The sequence below is a fragment of the Agelaius tricolor genome, unplaced genomic scaffold (assembly GCF_023055355.1).
Source record: "Agelaius tricolor isolate 1412-34295 unplaced genomic scaffold, bAgeTri1.0.p SCAF_9, whole genome shotgun sequence".
Classification (NCBI taxonomy): Eukaryota; Metazoa; Chordata; class Aves; order Passeriformes; family Icteridae; genus Agelaius; species Agelaius tricolor.
The window spans coordinates 21590928-21612276 of record NW_027269269.1 but is presented as its reverse complement, the minus strand read 5'-3'; the positions used below and the strand labels follow the sequence as shown (position 1 = coordinate 21612276).

At 52.6% G+C, this 21349-nt stretch overlaps 2 protein-coding genes across 5 annotated transcripts; both read left to right on the top strand.

The window, feature by feature from the left end:
* Window positions 1-1681: 1681 nt before the first annotated feature.
* Window positions 1682-8134, top strand: GPR162 (G protein-coupled receptor 162). 4 transcript variants are annotated; one of them, XM_071433149.1, is made up of 6 exons: window positions 1682-1903; window positions 2898-2999; window positions 3618-5392; window positions 6185-6374; window positions 6934-7085; window positions 7249-8134. In XM_071433149.1, exons 3-6 carry the CDS (start codon window positions 4553-4555, stop codon window positions 7774-7776), a joined length of 1710 nt encoding a protein of 569 aa, XP_071289250.1. In that variant the 5' UTR covers window positions 1682-1903; window positions 2898-2999; window positions 3618-4552; the 3' UTR covers window positions 7777-8134. The 4 variants fall into 4 exon arrangements, with proteins under 4 accessions (XP_071289250.1, XP_071289249.1, XP_071289251.1 ...); XM_071433150.1 differs by lacking the exon at window positions 1682-1903 and adding an exon at window positions 2187-2383; XM_071433148.1 differs by lacking the exon at window positions 2898-2999.
* An 830-nt stretch (window positions 8135-8964) lies between these two features.
* Window positions 8965-20281, top strand: P3H3 (prolyl 3-hydroxylase 3). Its single transcript, XM_071433147.1, has 15 exons — window positions 8965-9573; window positions 10159-10311; window positions 11006-11192; window positions 11320-11451; window positions 12311-12444; window positions 12721-12810; window positions 13131-13183; window positions 13364-13422; window positions 14580-14704; window positions 14828-14923; window positions 15895-16045; window positions 16214-16331; window positions 18700-18775; window positions 19200-19340; window positions 19594-20281. Exons 1-15 carry the CDS (start codon window positions 9163-9165, stop codon window positions 19804-19806), a joined length of 2139 nt encoding a protein of 712 aa, XP_071289248.1. The 5' UTR covers window positions 8965-9162; the 3' UTR covers window positions 19807-20281.
* The last annotated feature ends 1068 nt before the right edge of the window (window positions 20282-21349 follow it).

Sequence of the window (21349 nt, the reverse complement as noted above, 5' to 3'; positions counted from 1 at the left end):
AGGATTTATTCACCCACACAAGCAGGCTAACAACTCATGCTAAGGAGACTCAGCTCCTGAATCAGAAGAGGACACTGATATGGAAGTTATCACATTAAGCAATTCATCCAAATGACACAATCGAAGCTGCACAAATGTTTACATTTGTGGATACAGACCTTCTCACTTCAAGGCATAAACCTCCTGCAAATGATAGAGGTTGAAAAGTGACAGAGGGGGGACACTACTGTCCCTTCTCTCTTCTTTGGCTCCTGCTGTTGCTGGACTGCCAGCTGACCTGAACCACCTCAAGACTGTTCCTCTGTGGGAAAAGCCAGATCATGGCAGCATTGTCACAACCTATCTTCCTCAAAAATATCTCTTACCACCTACCTGATACCAAGCTGGATCTATTCTAGTGGTTCCTCATTCTACTCACTGTCTCCAAAAGAGACCCTACTCACGACAGCTACTGCCATGCAAATCTCTTTTTTACCTCTGGAACTGCCTTGGCTGCTGCCCCTGGGCACGAGAACCAGCAGTACCTCCAGCTTTCTTCCTCAGGAGCCTCTCCCTCTGCTGATCCTACCAATCTTAGATGAAATTCCTTGCTATCTAAGACACTCAGGGTCACCTCAGCCAATACTGAGAATGATAAATGAAATCTGCCTTGTCAGCAGGGTGATAAAATGGAGCAGATCCTGGATCCATAGGTCCACTTTAGCAAACAGGGTGGTGAAGCAGGAGCAGATCTGTAGAGGGAAGCAGCTGATGATGAAGACTTTTTGGCCACACTGTAAATGTCTGGGAACTTACTTCAGACTAGCCCTATTCCAAAGCAAAGCTGAATTCTCATAGTGGTCAGAGCACATTTGCTGCACATCTTGCATGTCCTTTCACCTAAATTGTTCATGTTCTCCTAATCCAAACTGAGGTGTTAATTCAGCTGCACCCTAACTGACCACCAACATGGATTCCTATCCCAGTTCTGATGGAGGAAAGGAGGACACAGATATTGGCAAACAACAGGCCCTGAAATTAATGAAGACAAGGAAGGTATTGGTGCCTTCACTCCAGTAGGAAGACGGGTAACAGGAAAATGAGATGTCTTTTGACTTGTGAAGACTTTCTAGCCAGGATTTTCCTGGCTGAGATGACACAGCTGGAATAGGAGGTTTACCCCTCTGACATGACCAAACCATTGCTCTGAGCACTACTTCCACTCTATCTCCTGCCTTTTCCCTGTGTAGGACCACACTGTTGGTTGGTGATGGAAGAGGCCACCATAGCAGCTGTGCAAAGGCACCCTGGACATCCGATGCCCTGGGCACCTTGCCCTCCAAGCACCCTTTGCAGCACCAGCTCTATGCCTTTCTTCTCACTTTGCAACCATCCCCCCCACATCTCGCACGGCCCGGGTGCCTCCTCACATCCCTCTTTGGGAAAGGGAGCCGGTGCCTTCTTGTCCCGCGAGCGGCCCTGTGGGGGCGGCCCCGGCCCGTGGGGCAGGAGGGCTGCACACGACAGGGAGCTGCCGAGCCTGGGCCATGTCCGAGCCGGGCTCCGGGAGCACGGCCGGCCGCAGCCCGCCCCGTCTCCGCGGCCCGTCGGGAGCAGCGGAGGGGCCGGTGCTGCCGGGGCGGGGGCCGGTGCCGGGGCGGCGGCTCCCGCGCCCGTCCGCCCGTCCCGCCCCCTGGCTGCCTGGCCCGGCGGTGCTCCCGCCGCCGTCCCCCGCCGGCGCTCCCCGCCCCTCGCCCCTCGCCGAGCCCCGCCCGGCGGTGGCCGGAGCGCGGGGCCGGGGCGGCTGCCTGCGGCGGCCGGAGCTGCGGCGGCTCGGCCGGGCCGGGGGCCGGCACAGCCGGGCAGAGGCGCGCACAGCCGCGCGGGGCGCCCGTCGCCATGGCAGCGCTTGCTCCGGCGAGAGGTAAGATGGGTCCCCCCGGCCCCCGCCGCCGCCGCCGCCGCGATCGGCCCCCGCTCCGCCGCCGGCGGCCCCCGCTCCGCCGGGCGCAGGGCGGCGCCGCCGCCGCCGGGCACGGCCGCGCCCCGGGGCGCCCCGCGGGCTCCGCGGCCCCCGCCCAGCCCAGCCCCGGCCGAGCCGCTGCGCTCCGCCGCCGCCGCCGGGCGGGCGAGGCGAGGCTCGGGGCGGCCGGAGTCCCGCCGTGGCCGGGCTGCCAAGCGGGGGGCGAGGGGAGGGGGCGGCGGGGCAGCGGAGCGGCTCGGCCCGGCCGGCCGCGTCTCCCCGCACCCCGGCTCTCTGCGCGCTCCTTTGCAACCATTCTGGGTCACCTTCCCCTGCGAGCCCCCTCCCGCGCCTCCCCTGCATCGGCGGCCCCGCCAGCGGCTCCCGTGCTCTCCCCCGCTGGTGGGATGGGCGGTGGGGTGCACCAGGGAGCGCGGCCAGGTGAGGACGGGTTTCCCCGACCTGGGCATCCTGCGTTAGCTCGGGGGCACTCCGGTCTCTGCGAGCGGGAGGAGCACAGCTTGAAGCAGAATTGGGCCCCAGAGCCAGCAGAAGCAGGAGGATTCCAGCCTCATCGAGGGACCGGTGTGGGCCAGCAGAACAAGCCGGGGTGGGAAGGGCGGCAGAAGGAGAAGCTGCGAGGAAATTCATTCCCCTGGGATTATCAGAGACGGGTAGTTCAGTAACTGTCTCCAGAGGCCACAGGCCTAACTGTAAGAGTGGTGATACTGGGGGGAAAAAGATGAAACAGAGTAGAATGCGGGCATCGCTAGTCCAGTCATGGCAAACTGCTCCAAGCAGGGGGGAAAGGAGGCAAAGCCTCAGGTGGTCACAGAGAGGGTGAGAAAATAACGGAGAAGCAGAAGGAAAAGGGGGGTGGCAACTGAGCCATTAGCTCAGGCTTGGGTACTGAGCTATCCACGTAGAGATTAAGTTTACATCTGCTCTGGTCAAGGCACAGAGCAAGCCTGTACCTTCCTGGAATATACTCCTTGGGTGTCCCCTGTGGATGAAGACAGAGAAGGAGGTCTGACTGGTAGGACCAGGGAAGGCAAAGGTAAGGAGTCTCAGGAATACGTTAGTAGTCTTGTTCCCTGGGTTTTTGACTGGGGGGGGTCTCTGGAGACCAGAACTGCTCCAGCAGAAACAGGTGGCTGAAAGACTTGTGTGTCAAGAAGGTGGAATGGCAGGGTACCATTGGAATGGTGGAATGCACCCATGGATAGGAGCAGCAGGTTAAAAACCAGATCATTGGCAGAGAGAAGCTGAGTTCCAAAGACTGCTGGAGCTGTGGGAGTTGTACTGCTGAAACAAGAGGTGTAGCAGCACATGCATGGGGTTGGAATTGTAAGGGATGATGCAGATCAGACCTTCCATGGCAGAAATGGCATTAGCAACACTTTGGGTAGGGAGCCTAGGACTGGAAGGGCAGGAAGCGTGGTGCGTCTCAGCAGCACTGCATTGAGTTGGTGGGGACAAGAGTCCAGCCTGAGCTGTGCAGGGACTGGCGCAAATTTGGCTCTTCTGTTCCCTGAAAGACATAGGGAATGCTCCACACTGTCTAAATCATGACAAGGTGTTAGTGTGGGCAAGGAGAGAGAGACAGAGAGAGAGGGAGAGATCTGCGAAGATAGAATGATCTTAAATTACTTTTTCTCTTTTCTCTCTTCTACAGTGAAACTCATGCCCTGAATCTCCAAGGGAACCTTTGAAAAGGATCTTTCCCTCCCTGCCATCTCCTTATTGTTTGCCAGCTGTGCCCTGCGCAGGAAAGCTTTAAAGACCAGCAAAAAGAGAACAGCGAAAAGGACAATGTAGTGAAAGAGCAGTGAGGTCTTGGGTAGGGAGCCCTTTGAATCTTGTTTCTCACCCTTCCCTCTTCGTTGATAGCTCTCTGACAGCCTTGGCAGGAACCTCTACCTGGCCACCAGCACAGTGGCATTTGGTGAGAGGGGAATTACACTCAGTGTATGCACCACCCTCACTTTTTCATCGGGACCTCTGCTCTTTTTCCTGTCATCTCTGAAACTCTTGCCTAGCTCCTCATTCCCTAGGACACCGGGAAGCAGGCACTTGCTTCTGCCGAAGTGTTTGGAGTCCCTAGAAGTCCCTGTTTGTGTGTGGCCTTCACCAGTCCCAGCAGAAGGTGGCCTCTGAATCAGAAGGTGTCTGGTGGGCACATGAAGTAAGGAGAGCTTTTTATCTGGGAGAAGAGTGGAGGAGAGTGATGTAATAGATGGGGAGGAAAAAAAAAAGGTGAGCCCAAGCGAGTGAGGGAAGAAGCACTGGCAAGTGTTCATGAGAGACAAAAAAGGCGGAAGAAAAGAAAAAGAAAGAGAACAAAGGAAAAAAAACACATGAAAAAGTTAGAACAAGGGGAAGAAATATAATCAAATAAGAGGGAAAGAGAAGACTGGAAGCGAGACAGAGTTGACGGCTGTTCTGCCTGGCACCTGGTGGCAATGCCTTGAGAAACCCTTCCAGCGTGCAAACAACTCACATTGCAGCAGCAGATGAGGAGAGACGTGGCTCCCCCAGTGCCGAGTCCCACTCACCCTCTTACAATATCCCAGCAGCAGAGGCAGGGTGCAGTCTAGCAGGGTTGGCAGCATGGGGGACTCTGAATCAGAGTCCACCTTGCACAACAACTCGCTGTGGTGGCTGGCATGTGGGATGTTAGCTCTTTTGGCCAACTCTTGGATTATCCTCAGCATCACGGCCAAACAACAGAAACACAAGCCTTTGGAGCTGCTGCTATGCTTCCTTGCTGGCACACACATCCTTATGGCAGCAGTACCCCTCACCACCTATGCCGTGGTGCAGCTGCGGCGCGAGTCCTCCGACTACGACTGGAACGAAAGCATCTGCAAGGTCTTTGTCTCCACCTACTACACCCTGGCGCTGGCCACCTGCTTCACAGTGGCCTCCCTCTCCTACCACCGGATGTGGATGGTGAGGTGGCCAGTCAACTACCGCCTGAGCAATGCCAAGAAGCAGGCTCTGCACGCAGTCATGGGGATCTGGATGGTGTCGTTCATCCTCTCCACCCTGCCCTCCATCGGCTGGCACAACAACGGCGAGCGCTACTATGCCCGTGGCTGCCAGTTCATTGTCAGCAAAATAGGGCTGGGCTTTGGCGTCTGCTTTAGCCTCCTGCTGCTTGGAGGAATCGTCATGGGCTTGGTGTGTGTGGGTATCACCTTCTACCAAACCCTGTGGGCACACAGGAGACGCCGCCGGTGCCACCATCAGAGGGCAGAAGAAGCGTCATCCTGCTCTTCATCAGCACACACCACTTTCAATGTGCCAGCCATTGTGGTGGAGGATGTACGAGGCAAAAGGAGGTCTTCACTGGACGGCTCCGAGTCAGCCAAGACCTCCTTGCAGATGACCAACCTCATAAGCGCCATTGTCTTCCTGTATGACACGCTCACTGGGGTGCCTATCTTGGTAAGCATCCACTTCTCCCTTTGCCTTCAGAGTCTGCAGTTAAAGCAGATTTGCTTTTCTCTCAAGTTTTAGAGAAGGATCTCTCCTGTCCCACCAGCCGCAGAACTGCCGCATCTGAATCTGTGTTATTCTGAGCAGTGGTTTTAAAAAGATTGCAGTAATTCTCTCATCCTTCCGCAGCAGCATTTTCTTAAATCTAAGCCTGGGGAATACACACCACACAGCTAAAACCACTGTGCAAGTTTTAAGTGGCTAAGAGGAGAGGAAATTCTTCTGCCAACTTACTTGTAAAAACAATGAGATTTCTATTTCTCCAGTTTGCTTCTGATACACCAGCTTTAACAGCTGATGCATCCAGTTGTCTTTTTCCTTCTGCTTGCGTGGCTGTAGGCAGCATTCAGGTTTTGGCTAGCCGGTCGATTCTGTGCAAAATTGGAGAGCTGGAGAAGTTCTCAAAAAGAACCCTTAAAAGGGGAGAGGCTGAGTCACAGATTATTTTTTTCCCCAGCGGCTGTGTCCTTTGTTAGCACCTATTTAGCTCCAGCTGGTAATGAGCACAGGAAGAAGGGATGCTAGCACCAGGTCTCATGTTAGAGATATGACAGCTTGGAATATGGTCCAGCAAACCTGGGGCAAGACCCCAGGAGCAGGTTTTCAAGGGGACACAGGATAATTACTTGATGAATCCTTCAGAGACAGATTATGTTCTACTACAGAATTGATTTGTGTTACCTTTCTGCCTTGATCCCTACTTCTGTCTCCTTGGCATTGTTGCTTTTTCTTTCCTTAAAGGTCGTGAGCTTTTTCAGCCTGCGCTATGATACGGCCCCCACCTGGATGGTTCTGGCTGTGCTCTGGTGTTCCATGGTGCAGACCTTGCTGCTCCCCTCTTTCATCTGGTCCTGTGAGCGCTACCGAGCAGATCTCCGCACCGTGTGGGAGCAGTGTGTGGCTATCATGTCTGAGGAAGACACAGAGGATGGTAAGCTCCTCACCAACCCACAGTCACCTTTCTTCACTAACCAACCTCCCCAAAAGACTACAGAGGAAGGGGGGGGGGTCTTTGGGAAAAGGATCTTGTGGTGTTGTGGGTGGCTCAGTGACATTCATGTTACCGCTTGAAGTCAGCAACCACAAGAAAATTTATTCTGTGGAGGGCTCTGCCGCTCGTAGCCTTAGGACTAGCATCCAGGAAGCATTAGTGCAACATCCTCCTCACTAGTTGCAAGCATACCTACATTGTGTGTGGCTGCCAAACCACAACCAAAGTGACATGCTGGGCCTCAGCCCAACTCGCTCATTCAAGGGTCCAAGACCTGGCTGTGAGCGATTCAAAGGCAAGACAGAAGAAATAGGGCACTGAGTGGGTGCTTTAATGCTGCTGCAAGCAGAAAGACAAGGTCCTTGTTCAGAGGTGAGCCCTGAGGGCTGCAAGTAGGGCAGCACAAGTCAGATAAGCATTAGGATGGTGTCCAGGTGCCCTGATAATGCTCCTCTTCTGACTGAAAAGTGTTGACTGCCGTTCTTGTCTTTGCCAACAGATGGTGTGTGTGATGATTATGGAGATGGCAGGATCTGCAAAGTGAGATTCGATGCGAACGGCGCCGCAGCTGCGAAACGGGACTCTCGGGACATCAAGCTGCTGCCCATGCACCACATGTTGTTGCCCCAGGACAAGGTGCATTACCTGCAGGTGAGCCAAGAGCTAGCAGGACAGCCCCACAACCCACTTCCTTCTCTGTCAGGTTCCCACGCCTTTGTGTCCTCTTGACTCTCTTCTCTGAGAACCTCAGCTACTCCCTTCCTGTTCTGACTCTTCAAGTCTTCCATCACCTGCCCCCTTCTCTGTTTTCCAGGTCCCTATCTCACGGAGAATGTCACATGATGAGACTAACATCTTCTCCGCCCACCGCTCTGCTCCATCCTTCCTACACAAGTGGTCTTCATCTGACGACATCCGCATTTCCACCCCCCGCAAGCCCGGGGGCCCCGGTTTCTTGCCTCCCCAGCTGCATGACTACCAGCACCGCCGGCGGCCCCCAGAAGATGAGCTGACGACCCTACGGCAGTTTCTGGAGGGGGGGCTGTTGCCCCGGGGCTCCAGCTCCAGCGCCTGCTTCTTCCGAGATGAGATCACCACGTTCATCGACGAGACGCCTCAGCCCAGCCCAGCCTGCAGCCCACGGCACTCCCGTCTCCTGCTCGCATCACGCCGCGACCGCCGCCTCTCCCTCGGCAGCAGGGAGGAGGAGAATTCCGACCGGCCACGGCGCTGCTCCGTGCTTGGCAACGAAGTCTGGCATCTGCAGGATGGAGAGCAGGTGCCATGTGAAAGGACCCCAGAGGCCTGCGAGCCACAGACCTTCCAGGACCCCAAACTATGAGAGACAGCATCAAAAACATTCAGTGCCATCACAGTTTTTAAATAAAACTTCAAGCGTTCCCTTTGTCCCAGGACCCAATCACTAATTTGCATTCTCATCTTTCTCGCCGGCAGGCAGAAAACACGGCACCCCATGCTGGTGGGGGAAAGAGAAGTGGGACAGATCCGCAGAAGGGAGCACAACGGACGGACAGACAGCCTGTGCCTGCTCTCAGGTTACAAACACATCCACCGCTGCCACCGCCACTTGGCACCCTTGCCAGTCCCGTCCCTTTGTGAACTCCACCCTCGCATCCGCTCTGCCCTAAGAGACAAGGCAGGCGCAGAATGGTATTAAAATTCTATATTTGGAGTGTCAATCGTGTGTCTGTTTTTAAAATACTATATTAGTAATAATTTTGTTTCCATAGAAACAAAATTATTGGCCCGGTGTTTAATGAAGCTTCACAGGCTTCTGGAAGGGAAATGCAGAATGTGCGAGGCTCCTTTCCTCCCTCTTCATCCTTCCTTGTCAGTTTTTCTGAAAGGCAGCAGATGCTTAGCAGCCCAGGAAAGTGAATAATGCCCTTAGAGGAGTTGTCATGGGAGACTGGGTGAAAGGTCTTTTGTCCATTTCAGGTGTGGTGCTAAGCAGGAGAAGCCTCGGGTTTCTAACATTTCTCAGCAAAAGGTTTTGCTTTGAAGCAACTCCAGGCTTGGAAAGAACTGAATTCTCTCCAAGAAGATCCTGACCCTTAACATCTTATTTCACCTGTGCAAACTGTTGATTCCAGTGCAAACTTTGTGTGAAACTTTAGATGGCCCGAACTTCTCAGCCAAACAGGAAAGCTGACAGAGGCTTCTGAGGGAAGTCCCCCTCAATTGCCCACGCCAGCAAAGCTGGGAGTGGTGAGGTCTGGAGCAGGCTCCTACCCCAGACACAGTTCTTGGCAGGGAGGTGCAAGAGTGCTGTGTGGGAGATGGACCTTCTGGCTGGTGCTGGCTGTCATTCCAGCCAAGGGCAAAGGTTTGGCATTGTCCCAGGGGATGCAGTGTCAGAGGGAGATAGGTAGCCCATCATGCCCAAAGCAGTTCTCCGTGTGATGGGAGTATGAAGTGTCCAAGCGTGACTCCAAGGAGAGGCGTCCTTAGAGGCCTTTGAGTGACCCACCCCAAAGGGAGGGTTCGCGCTGGGGAGGCCGCCCGGACCCAGGGGCACGTCAGACGCAGCGGCGGCGGCAGCACCCGGAGCCCCCGAGGTAGCGGCGGCTCTCGGCCGGCGCAGCGGGACTTGGGCCGAGCCTTCCCGCCCACCGCGGCCCCGGACCGGCGCCGCCCCCGGGGTGGGCCGAGCCCGGGGCCCGCCAGGACCCCTTCTCCTCCTCCTCCGCCTTCTCCTTGCGGAGCCATGGCCTCGCTGCTGTGCCTCAGCCTCCTGGCCGCCGCCGCGGCCGCCACGTCGCCGGGCCGGCTGGTGCCGTTCGACCTGCTGTACGCGGACGGCGTGAGGGCGTACCTGGCGCGGGACTGGGCGCGGGCGGCCGAGCTGCTGCAGCGCGCCCTGCACAGCTACGCGGGGCTGCGGGCCGCCCGCCGCGCCTGCCGCGCCGCCTGCGCCCGCCAGGAGCCCTTGGGCGGCGGGCCCGGACGCTGGGAGGCCGCGCTGCTCGGGCCGGTGCTGCAGCGCGCCCGGTGCCTGCAGCAGTGCCTGGGCCGGCGGCTGCGCCCCGCGCCCTCCGCGCACCGCGCCAGCCGCGCCGTGCGCCGCGACTTCGAGCGCAGGGAGCCCTACAACTACCTGCAGGTGGCCTTCTTCCAGGTGGGCACCGGCCCCGGGCACGGGTGGGAGTGTCCGCCTCCCGGGGTGCTGTCCCGGCAGGGGACGGGCGTGGCACGGCTCTCCTGGAGGGTCGCCGCGCAGCCGGGGGGGTGAGCGCCTTAGCCTCAAGAGGAGACAGCCTCGAGGGAACCTTGTTGATGCGCATAAATATCTGCAGGGGGTTGCCAAGGGAATGGAGCCAGGTTCTTCTCACTAGTGCCAGCCACTACAAGAGGCAACAGGCAGAAACTGATGCACAAGAAATTCCACCTTTAGATGGAATATTAGGAAGAACTTTACTATGCGGGTGACCATGCACTGGAACAGATTGCTCAGAGCAGTTGTGGAATCTCCCTCACCGGAGACATTCCAAAACCATCTGGATGCAATCTGGTGCCATGTGCTGTAGGACGACCCTGCTTGTGCAGGGTGGTTGGAGCAGATGACCCACTGTGGCCTCTTCCAATCTGACCCATTCTGTGATTCTGTGATTCTGTGAACCTGGGAAGCAGCTGGGGTGAGGGGTGGGTGTGAGCAGCAGAGACCTGCAGGAGCATGACAGGCACTGCTGCCTTTTCTCCACAGCTGAAGAAGCTGGATCAGGCCGTGTCTGCCGCTCACACCTTCTTCGTGGCTAATCCCCAGCACCTCCAAATGCGGGAGGACATCGAGAAGTACCGGCGAATGTCAGGGGTGAAGTCGGAGAGCTTCCAGGACCTGGAGGCCACACCACACTGGGTGAGGGCTCAGTGCAGAGCCATGCATGAGCAGCTCTTATTCCACGCTAGGGACCGGTTTGGGACCCTGATCTGTTCCCACACAAAGGCCATGGCTTGAGACAGGCCCCCATACACAGAATCATAGAGAGATCTAGCCCGGAAGGAACCTTTAATGATCACCTAATCCAAGTCACCTGCCATAGGCAGGGACACCTTCCACTAGATCAGGTTGCTCAAAGCCCCATCCAACCTGGCCTTGGAACACTTTGAGGGATGGGACATCCACAGCTTCTCTGAGCAACCTGCTTCACTGTCTCCTATCAGTCATCATCAAAGTATCTTATCTCCAGTCCAAAAAATATTTTATCTTCCATCAAAACACTTCTTCAGTTTAATACCATTGCCCCTTATTCTGTCACTACAGGCCTTGGTCTAAAGTCTTGCTCAGACCCCTTTGTGTCTGAAAGGCTGCAGGAAGATCTCCCTGCAGCCTTTTCTTCAAGGTGAGGACAAACCAATGCAAGTGTGACAGAGAGACATTTTGACGACAGTTATTTGGCTTTAGTCTGGGATTTGCTGTCACTGTGTGGTTGACTGTGCAGGAGCAGGCAGGCCCCTTTATGTCAGCACCATCCTATGAGCGACTCAGAAGTCTTGGGGCATCCTTTGGTGTTACCCACACTGATGAGGGGACCTGGATCTGTCCTTCACAGGAAGCATATGAGACTGGTGTGCAGCACTATGATGCAGATGAGTACCTGCAGGCCGTGGCCAGGCTGGAGGAGTCACTCTCGGAGGCCCTGTCAGCCCTGGAAGAGTGTCGTGCCCTGTGTGAAGGGCCTCAGGAGGATGAGGACGAGGAGGAGAAAATGCAGCCTGGCCTCTATGAAGCCATTGCAGGTAGTGTTAGAGGCACAGAGGGCTGGGTAGGAAAGCTGTGCTCCTCACACTGGGCACATCCCATCATCCAGCACTCCTGTCTGGAATAAGTGTGGGCTACTGCCTTTCTTGCTCCTCTCTCTTGCAGCCCATTATATTCAGGTTTTGAAGTGCAGGCAGCAGTGCGTCCTGGAAATTGCCACAAAGCCGGGGAGAATTTCTGCCACAGAAGATTTCATACCCTCTCATCTTGATTTGCTGCAGTTTGCCTACAGCCAGGGTGAGCAGAGCCACAAATCAGCAGGTTGTGCTGTGACACCCCTACACTTGTCCTTTGCCTCTGATCCTGGAGGGCAGCTTGTCATGGGGAAAAATGGCACACTGACCTGAGCTCTACTTCTATTTGCCCCCTAACTCTTCCCAGAACCTCTGTTCAGGACTGTGGCCACCTTGGGAGATGTCCCTTGTGGTCTCATTTAGTCTCATTGCCCAGGTTCTGTGGTGTGAGGCTGTTCCCATGTCTTTCCTCTAGCACACTTTTTCAGGACCTTGTTCCAGCTATTTGCTGAGTGTTCTATACCCTCCTTTTCAGTACATGGTTCCAGACCAGGCTCCCACTTCCTGCCTAGAGGCTACACATGCATCTGACCTCAGCAGTGATGTTCCTTCTGAGGCAGCCCTACCTGCTGAACTGATGGCCTGGCATGACACTGGTTATTCTGTCACTCTGTCACTTCACACATCCCTCAGCCCTTCTTTTGCATACCCCTGCTCCTCCCCACTCTGACCCAACTGTTTCTAATTTCCTCTGTCAGACCACTGGTAAAACTTGTATCTCAAAGACACTGTTAGACCCCTCATCTTGTCTGTTGCATGAGGGAGTGGGACCATCTCTCTTTCAAAGTGTGCTTACTTTTAATCTGTTTCTTCTAGACCAGCTCCCAATAAGTATTAAAGGCATGCCTGTTCTGTACCAGGTTCATTCCCATCATTGGGTGGAGGCCCTGCTAGGCAGGGGCTGGTGTGTACTTGGTGTAAGGCCAGCTGCCAGGTCCTCACTGGGTGCTGCTGGCCTGTACACATCCCTGCTCAAGTCTCTCAGAGACATCTGTGTTTGTTCTCTTCTGTCCCTGCACAAGTTGGGAACCAGACACTGGCTGCTGAATGTGCTGCTTCCTACTTGCTGTTCTATCCCACGGATGAGCCCATGTTGGAGAAGATGAAGCAGTATCGCACAGAGCTGGGAGAGGATGCAGCTGTCACAGCCAGACAGGTAGTTACAGCTCAGGTCTGTCCTTGTTGGTCCTCCCCTGTCCCACAGGACAAGATCACAGTCCAAGAGACAAAAAGGGGAAGGTGTTTCACTGCAGACATGTGCCAAGGCCAGGACTGAAGAAACTGAAGTTTAGTCTGTCACAGTCAGTGTCCCTTCTGGACAAAAACAGGCTTTAACTGTGCACAGCAGTGGGATGGGACAGGCTTCTGCCCTGGACAGGGATGGGGTTGTCTTTTGTGAGGTGGTTGTTTGACAGTCTCTTTGCTTCCCTAGAGTATTCAGCATTATGTGCAGAGATCTTTGATGGAGAAGAAGTTGATTTATTATGCAGTGGAGCATCTGGGAGAAACTTTTAATGACCCTGTAAGTAACAATATCATCTTAACCTTCCTGACATGGTTTCACCAATTGTTCACAATCTCAGTTGTCAGAATTCACTTTAGTAGGCCATGATCCAGAAAGGATCAGATGCTGATGAGGAGGACCCCCAAGTCCTTATGAGGTGGATCTTTAATGCCTTTCTTCTGCTCCAGGACTGAAGTTAATTTGAAATCGCTGCTGTAACCATAAGCATTGGCTCAATTTGTCCTGAGAAGTGGGCCACAGTGGTTGGTCTGATACTCACTGGAGAAGCAGCGCAAGGTTTGTTGTGTACTGAACCACCTGTGGCTTTTTCCTTACAGGATCTTTGGACTCCAGATGAGCTGATTCCTGAAAACCTACGGGAGAAACACAGGTAAGATTGGGCAGGTCAGCTAGGACTGCAATATAAGTAGGGGTGGTACAAGGAACAGTAATACATAGAGAAATGGGTACAAAAGGAGTGGGAAGGATGTGAAATGCTGCTGCAGAGGAGGGTTGGGTACAGCTCTGTGTACTGACAGCCCTGGTCTCTGCTTTTTCCCTTGCTCCCGAGAGAGGATCAGGAGAAGCAAAAGCAGGAAAGTCTGGATGTGGAAGAGAGGGAGAAGAGGGGTGAGTAAAAGAGCTTGAAGGAGGTCTTGGATGCAGTCAGCCAGACTTACTCAGGCTAAATGCTGTCTTCCACCCTCAGACGTTTGAATGCTAGCATAGATGCAGACTGACTTGAATGGCTCAGCAAGTCTTCTTACTGTTCTTTTCTTCCTCTTTGATGCATGTGTAGTCTTGCAAAATCTCACTGCATACATCTCTGGCATGCAAACTCAAAGGGCAGTGTGGCTGGAGAAGCTGAGGACAGCCTGAATGTGTGACAAGCCCGTGGACATGCAGATCCCTGTTCAGTGTGCTAGCAGTGTCTACACCAAGCCTGGTTCAGCTCCACCAGCCCAACTTCAATCAACACTTTTCTGAAAGGGACATGAAGGGAGGGGCCAAGAAATGGAAACTGGAAGCAGACAATGTAGCTTGGGCAAGCCTTTCCCTGAAAAGCAGAAGTCCAAGGGGTTTGTGGCTGAATGATGCAGGTTGCAGTGCAGAGTCTCATGTTCTTGCTGGTTCCCTATTCTTATGTGTGGATACAGAGCCTCTTGAAGGGTTCAGTCATGGAGTCTTTGTTTGAAATGACCCCGAGTGGTTCTCTGCTGTGGCACTTGTGAGAGCAGAGCTTTCTAAGGGCCTGATGAGGGCATTTCTCGTTATCCAGAGGTCAGAGAAGGTGGGAAAAAAGGCCAAAGATCAAAAAGCTAAATCATGAGCTAATATCCAGTGCTTCTCTTTGGGGTGAAGAAAACAGAAAGATTCACAAGAGATAATTCTTGGATAAGATGTTGATGAAAGATGATTGAAAGGAGGGTTGATGGAGGTGTTTACCTGCTTCTTTTCTCCAGACCCTCACTCCAGTAGGCTGGACCTGCTCTGCTGCTGCAATCCACAGTGCACTCAACTTCCCCCAGCTCCCTGCTGCTCTCCCAGCAAGTCCCAAGTCTCTGCTGGCTCCTGAAGCACGTGCTGTAGGCCAGCTTCCCCAGCTGGTGCTCTGGTTCCCCTGAAGCATGTGAGGGGTCTGCGTGGAGCGGGCTCTTCTGGGGAACTGTCCTGTCTTCTCAGAGAATGTAGAGTGTCTCTCCACTTCCTTATCCAGGCTGGGGGTGGTGTCTGAGGGATTCTTGTCCAAAGCCTGCTCATGCTTATCTGTGCTTGCTTCTCAACAGGTGCTTTGCCTTTTGAGGGTATTGCTGTCACAATGGATTCCCAGCAGATGAATGGAACCCAGAGGGTTGTGTTTGACAGAGTGCTGACGGAGTCTGAGTGTAAGGACCTTCTCCGACTGACAAAGGTGAGGCCAGGATCCTGTAAGAACTCCTGTGTGTGTACTTTCCTCCTCAGCAGGCAGGGCAGTAGGCTTGCATGGAGGAGAGCTGGCAGCCTAATGCATGTCATCTGTGTCCTTCTGTTCCAGGCAGCAGGGGAAGCAGGAGATGGATACCGGGCAAGGCGGTCGCCTCACACTCCACATGAGAGATTTGAAGGGTTAACTGTTTTGAAGGCCGTGCAGGTAAAATGCATCTGTGAGTCTGCTGCCTTCTTAATTATCCAGAAAGAGAGTTTGCCACCTGAGTGTTTTGTTCTGTGGATTGCACTGTCGGTAGTGTCATGGGTGTCTGTCTCCCTCACAACACTTGTGGTCTCCTCTGGCCTGCTTCCTCCTCAGTCACGTTCAGGGATGTTGTACGCGGAAGGCTTGACAAGTGCTTTCTCTTCTGTGAGGCAGGGTTTGGGGACTGCTTGTCCCTGTGAGGTAGCTCTACAGACGTGCTTAGTTTAGAGTTGGAGAATAAATTAAGGTAGAAGGAGCCTCTTGAGATCTCCAATCTGACCTCCAGCTTGCAGCATGTCTAATTCCAAAGCTAGATGAAATCCCTCGATCCTTTGCATAGGCAAGTTCTGAACATTTCCAAGGGTAGAGATACTCCAGCCTCTCTGGGCACCTTTTTTGGTGCTGTACCAGTCTTGTGAGGGCGAAATTTTTCATCATATCTAGCCAAAATTTCCCTTGCTGCAGCTTTTATCTGCTGCCTCTTTTCAGTGTATCTCTCTGAGGAGACACTGTCTCCGTCTCCTCTGTAACCCTCTTTTAGGTGACAGGAGGCTGTACTTAGATGTTCCTTTGGCCTTCTCTTCTCTAGACTGAAGAAAGCCAAATCTTTCAGCCTCTTTTTCTATGTGTTCCAACATTCCTGCCATCTTAGGACTCTTCATTCAAGACTCACTTCAGTCTCCAAGTATCTCTTGTGTAGTGGGAGACCCAAAATGATGCAGCTTTCCAGATGTGGCTTCATGGGCCAAGGAGAAGGAAATAATTGCTGTGCTGTACAGTTGTACTCCTGATTTATTATTGAGAAAATGTCTTCTTTTCTTGCCTGAGTGACCACATGAGACAAAGGTCTCTTCTCCTGTGCTGTATACGTGTATCATTTCTTAGAGTGTCTTTGTAAGTATTGTAACAGACTTGTTTTTCACTTGTAGCTGGCCCAAAATGGGGACGTGGAATGGAGAGACGCCAAATTGCTTCTGCAGGCTAGTGAGAAATCTCGGAGAATCATAGAATCCTATTTCACTCCTGGCAAGAAACTCCATTTTTCATTCACACACCTTGTGTGCCGCAGAGCTGTAGACGGTAAAGAACCTTTCATCCTGTTAGTCCCTGTCTCCCAGAGAGTCTCCTCACTCCCAGCCATGTGCTCTCAGGAGACTATCATCCCTTTATTCTCATGGTACCCCTTTCTCTCTGCTTTATTCTTTCTTGAAGCTGAAAATGCCCATATTCCTTATTGTATATTTTCAGGAGAACAGGAAGGTCGCATGGATCTTAGTCATCCTGTCCATGCTGACAATTGTCTCTTGGATCCTGAGGGGCAAGAGTGCTGGAAAGAACCTCCTGCCTATGTGTACAGGGACTACAGGTAAGAGCACCTGCATTAGATCATGCAAAGATATCCCTGGCCCCATCAGAGGATGAGCTTAGCTTATAGAAACCTGCTGATGGTTGGCTCAAAGCCATCCAGGACTGTAGCATCAGGCAGAAGCCTGCATCAGCAGCTTCAGAAGGAGCTGAAAAGGAGTGAAACACCTTCCCTGGGCTGGGAAGACCTGCCCTTTTTCCCCTCCTTGCTTGACACAGCCAGCTTTAACAGAGAGCAGAATGAGGCTGGGAGGCTGCACAGATTAGAACCATGATATCAAACTGCTGTCTTGTGGGTCTGCCACAGTACTACAGTCAGCTGCCAGCCCTTTTGACAGGCTGTTTCTTGTAGTCAAGTTCCATCTTTTACAGAATTCTGTGAATTACAGGAAAGGGATAGTCAAGCTCCTTGGATTCCTTTTGTTTGAGCAGTCAGTGTACTTCAGTGACTATTCTCTCAAGATTCACTGCAAATGCTTTGTGTTGGGTTTTTCCATTCCACGTGAGAGTTTATGTTTTTTCCAGCCTGTGGCAGGTTTTGTTACTCGTCTGTGAAAGAACCTGAAATATAGTTTAATGGTGATGCCAGTTGTTGCACACTGCAGCCAGATGAGGTCAGTTCACTACAGCTGATTCCTCCTACTTGCCATCTCATCCCTGAGCATCCAGAAATTTTACTTGTCTTTTCTTTGAATGGTAGCTGTATCCAGAGCAGAAACCTCTAAGCAGATACAATGAAAAGATGCGACTTAGAGGGAATTCCATTATCACTGAGTTGTTTCCCTTCGGATACCAGTGTTTACTTGGAATAACCAGATTGTAAAGTTACCAGACTTTGTTGTGTAACCAGTTAGATCTCTGTCCCTCCTGTGAGAAAGCTGTCTTGTCCCTTCACTGCTCCCTGGGTTCTCTAACTTCCACTTGAATGGATGGTAAAATACCTTCTGGGGATCTATGCCACTGAGCTATTTTTGGGAGCATCCCTGTCCTCTTGCAGCTCGAGCTGTGACTGCCCAACCAGCTTAAGGGCTGAGCTCTTACAGTGTCCTTTTGAATGAAGTGCCTGTGTTCCAAACTTCCTGGATCTTTCCTGTAAATCTGTGCTATGGGCATTAATGATGATATTGAGCAGGATTGGACCCAGGGGCCCATGAGTTCCAGTGATGCTGCTCTGGGTGCACAGTGCTCCTTTGGATGCCAGCAATGCACTGGTCCCTGTGTGCTGTTCATGCTCATCTTCACCTTCTCTTTTCATTAGAAATTTCCCCTATGGCACCATTCTGAGTCCTTTTACCACGGTCCAAACTGCTGAGATTGAGCATGTAGTGTTTCCTTGGAAAATGAACTATTTTTTCAAACATTATGTGGGTAGCCCAATCTGCTTTTAGTACCCCAATGTTACATTTTAAGACCATTTTCCATTTGCTTCTTGTCCTCCAATTACCCTTCTCAGAAATGGAATCTTAAAGCCCTGCAGACTATTGAGGTCAGGATAACACTGTTTATGCTTCAACCATTATCCCTGTCTTCCTGTCCCTTTGGACCTGTGAGAGTTATCCTTGCTTTTCTCCACTCATGTCACCCCTCTGGCTTCACAGCCTTATTAAAATCCTGTGGCAGAAGAGCTACAACTTCCTGGCTTCCAGGGCTGGTAATCCTCTCACTGTCCTTAACATTGCTTCAGCAACCACAGTGTTCATTTGTATTTCTTCCTCTCAGTCGCATTAATTAAGAGCCTCTGTTGTTCCTCTGATGTCTTCTAGTAGCTTAATTGAATACCAATAAGAACCTGGGCAGTTTGTGGTCCATTCTTTCACCTACTTGACTGTGGTCTCACCTGTGCTGTACAGTGGCCTCACTGCTTCTCTTTTTGTATAACTTTAGTAAGGAAGTTTCTTGGTTTAATTTTCTTTTCTACATGCACCAGGCCCCTTTTTGATCATTCCAATTCTAATGTTACCCTGAAATTCCTTGGATGTTAAGACATGGCTTTCTTTGCTGATCAGTCTCCTCTTCCAGGAGTTGGATTATTCCCAATCTTGAAACATAAACAACAGGTTAGAACAATGTCTGTCAAGCCCAGGGCATTGTCACAACAGTGCCACAGATGCATGCTGCTGGGGATTAAGAACAAGCCAAAATAAAACGGGACAAGTGTGTAGAGCTAATTCCCTGGCATACTCTCTCAGCCTCCTGTGGCTTGCAGCTCAGGGACTCCCCTGAGCTAGGCACTGCTGTATTTAACTCCCTCAGGTGGATTCTCCTGCTAACTGGTCTACTTGCTTTTCAACCTGTGACAGGGAGTGTGGGGAAGCACCTGGGAGGAATAAGCTTCACCGTACATATGTACTCTTTCTTTTTGTCCACAGTGGCATTCTCTACCTCAATGATGACTTCCAAGGTGGAGGCCTTTTCTTCACTGAAATGGACACTGTGACTGTCACAGTAAGTCTGGGACTGGCCAAAAGAGGGAGAGAGGACTGAGGGCAAGACTTAGTCTGTGCAGGAGGAAACTGGTTGGTTATTGGATCCCACCACTCCGAAAACAATCCAGTGCTGGTTCAGTGGCAGATTCAAATATGGGCAGCTAAAGGGAAATTGAGGCAAATCTCAGACAGGGGAGAGTTTGACTCTTTCCTAGCTGAGATTTTCCAGGCTCTTTCCAGTCCATGGGTGTCTGTGACCTTTGTTGTCCCATTGATTCTCTCTGTCCCTCTCCAAGGCGTGCCTTGCTCACAGACTGGCCGTAGATGCCTAGCAGCTCTCTGTACCTCCACGTTCCTGCAGGCAGTGTCACTTCTGTAGAAGGACCGTGTACTCCAGAGCAGGGGTCTGCTGGCTTTACAGTCTCTTGTCTCTCTCCTGGCAGGCCGAGGTGCGTCCCAAGTGTGGGAGGCTGGTGGCCTTCAGCTCTGGCAAGGAGAACCCCCATGGCGTGTGGGCCGTGAGGCGCGGCAGGCGCTGCGCCATTGCCCTCTGGTACACGCACTCCCCGGAGCACGCTGAGCAGGTGAAGGGCATGCTGAAGGGACAAAGTACCTCCAAGTGAGATCAAATCCCACTGAGGAACAGCTTCTGGGCTTTCCCTTGGGGCAGAGCACAGTGCAGCAGCTGGGGGTTGCCCTTGGACAGGGTGTGTGGCGGAGGGGCCAGCCTGGGATGGGTCCTGCAGAGGGGGCTTGGGCTCTGGAGAGGTTGAGTGGATGTGTTTCATCCAGACCCCAGCAGGAGGATTCACATAATTTCTGTCTCCATTGCTGCAGGAACGGGTGAAGGCAGAGGAGCTGATGGAGCAGAGGGCCATGGAGCAGGACCAGCCTGATGGAGATAAACATCAGGGAACTGATGGCAGCAGCAGATCCTCCTCAGAGCCTCGTGCTCCCGGCCGTGCAGCCAAGCCTGCAGATCAGAGACAGAAGCCTGGCTTGGACAGGAAGCAGCACCCCAAGGTGCTACGGGCCAGAGATGAGTTCTGAGTGCATGGGGCCCTGTGGACTGTCACACAGCCTGGCCTGGCAGGTCACGGGACGACCGGGACCCCAGAGGCCTGGGGCAGTGTAGTAGTGTGGTAGAGCCGTAGTGATGGGGAGGGGTGCAGCTTTCTTCTCTGTGGTGTCCCAGCAGCTGAAAAATGGGAGAAGGACACAGTGTGGAAGTCAGTGACACCAGGAACTTTCTTCACTGCCTCACCGTGTTTGTCTCACTGAGAAGTAAGAAGACAAGGTTTTCTCACCCCACTCCTCTCAGTGCCAACTTCTTGGTTATCCAGGGCTAAATCTGGCAGGGGGAGGAGGAGCCTGGAGTCTTTCATTGTGGGCTGTCTCATTCAGGAACTCAAAACTAAAGCCTTTGAATTTCCTAAGCAAATTCCAGAACCTTGCAAAGTGACCTGAGACAGGAGAGGTGAAGGACTGTGAATAGATGGAATAAAAGCCAAATGCTGGACACAGATATTGATGGGAGCTTGAGTCTGTATTACCAGGGAGACATGCACACTTGTTTCTGATTGAAATTTAATTAACAAATGATGGGAGGGGATTGAGCCCTCAGTGAAAGATAACAGAGTATTTACCCAGATGTCAGCTACTTCCAATAAGGGAGAGGAAGAGAGAAAGTCAGCTGTGACATGGCTAATGTGGAAAGGATGAGGAGTGCCTTTAAGAAATAGCACTGTACACTCATGTTTCTCTGTAGCAAGACCTCTCTCTTTTTTTTGTTTTCATTTTTCCCCCTCTCCATGCACTAAATTGTCCCTGAAAGCAGAAGAGAGATTTTGTTTATCATTTTCTACCCTGATAGAAAGACAATCTGCTGTCACTGCCCAGGGGATTAGTGTCCCGAGATGGGATTATATTGTAGCCAAATAGGAATTGAATGGGGTGGATATGGAGTATCTAAAAGAGCAGTGACCCTTTTCCTGGGAAGCATTAGAGCAAGAGATCAATCTGTGGTCATGACATACTCAAGCCTTGATGAGTTGTGCATGGAGACCCCAAGTGCAGTTCAAGTAGAAGAAATCTTTAGAGCCAGGGCCAGTGGTGTAAGAGGTGGGTGAGTGATCCCCTTGTCACTGTTGGCAGAGGGCCCCTGCTCCATGGGAAGGGAAATCCTTCCTTAATCTGAATCCTGACGCTTCTTAACATGCAGGCTTGGGAAACCTGTGCTGGCAACCCTTTTTGCTTCCCATCGCCTCCCCAGGGTCGCAAGAGAACATCTGATTGTGCATTTCAAATTCCCTCTCCCGGGCAAGGGGACTGTCACATCCCAGCACCCACATGTCCATCCCAATGATTCGTGGGGGATGCTGGGTGGTTCCTGGTTGATGAGGACATGTTGGGGGTGAGGGGCCAGTGTCCACATCTCTGGCTTGCTTTGCCCAAAGGTGGCCTGGGTGATTAGACTGATGGCCTCCTGACGTCAGATGAGATCCGTTAAAAGGTATTTATCTCAGGCTTGGGCCAAAGCCTCGGGAGAGATTAAAAGAGATTGAGGCCAAGATAATCCCCTCGCAGCATCCCA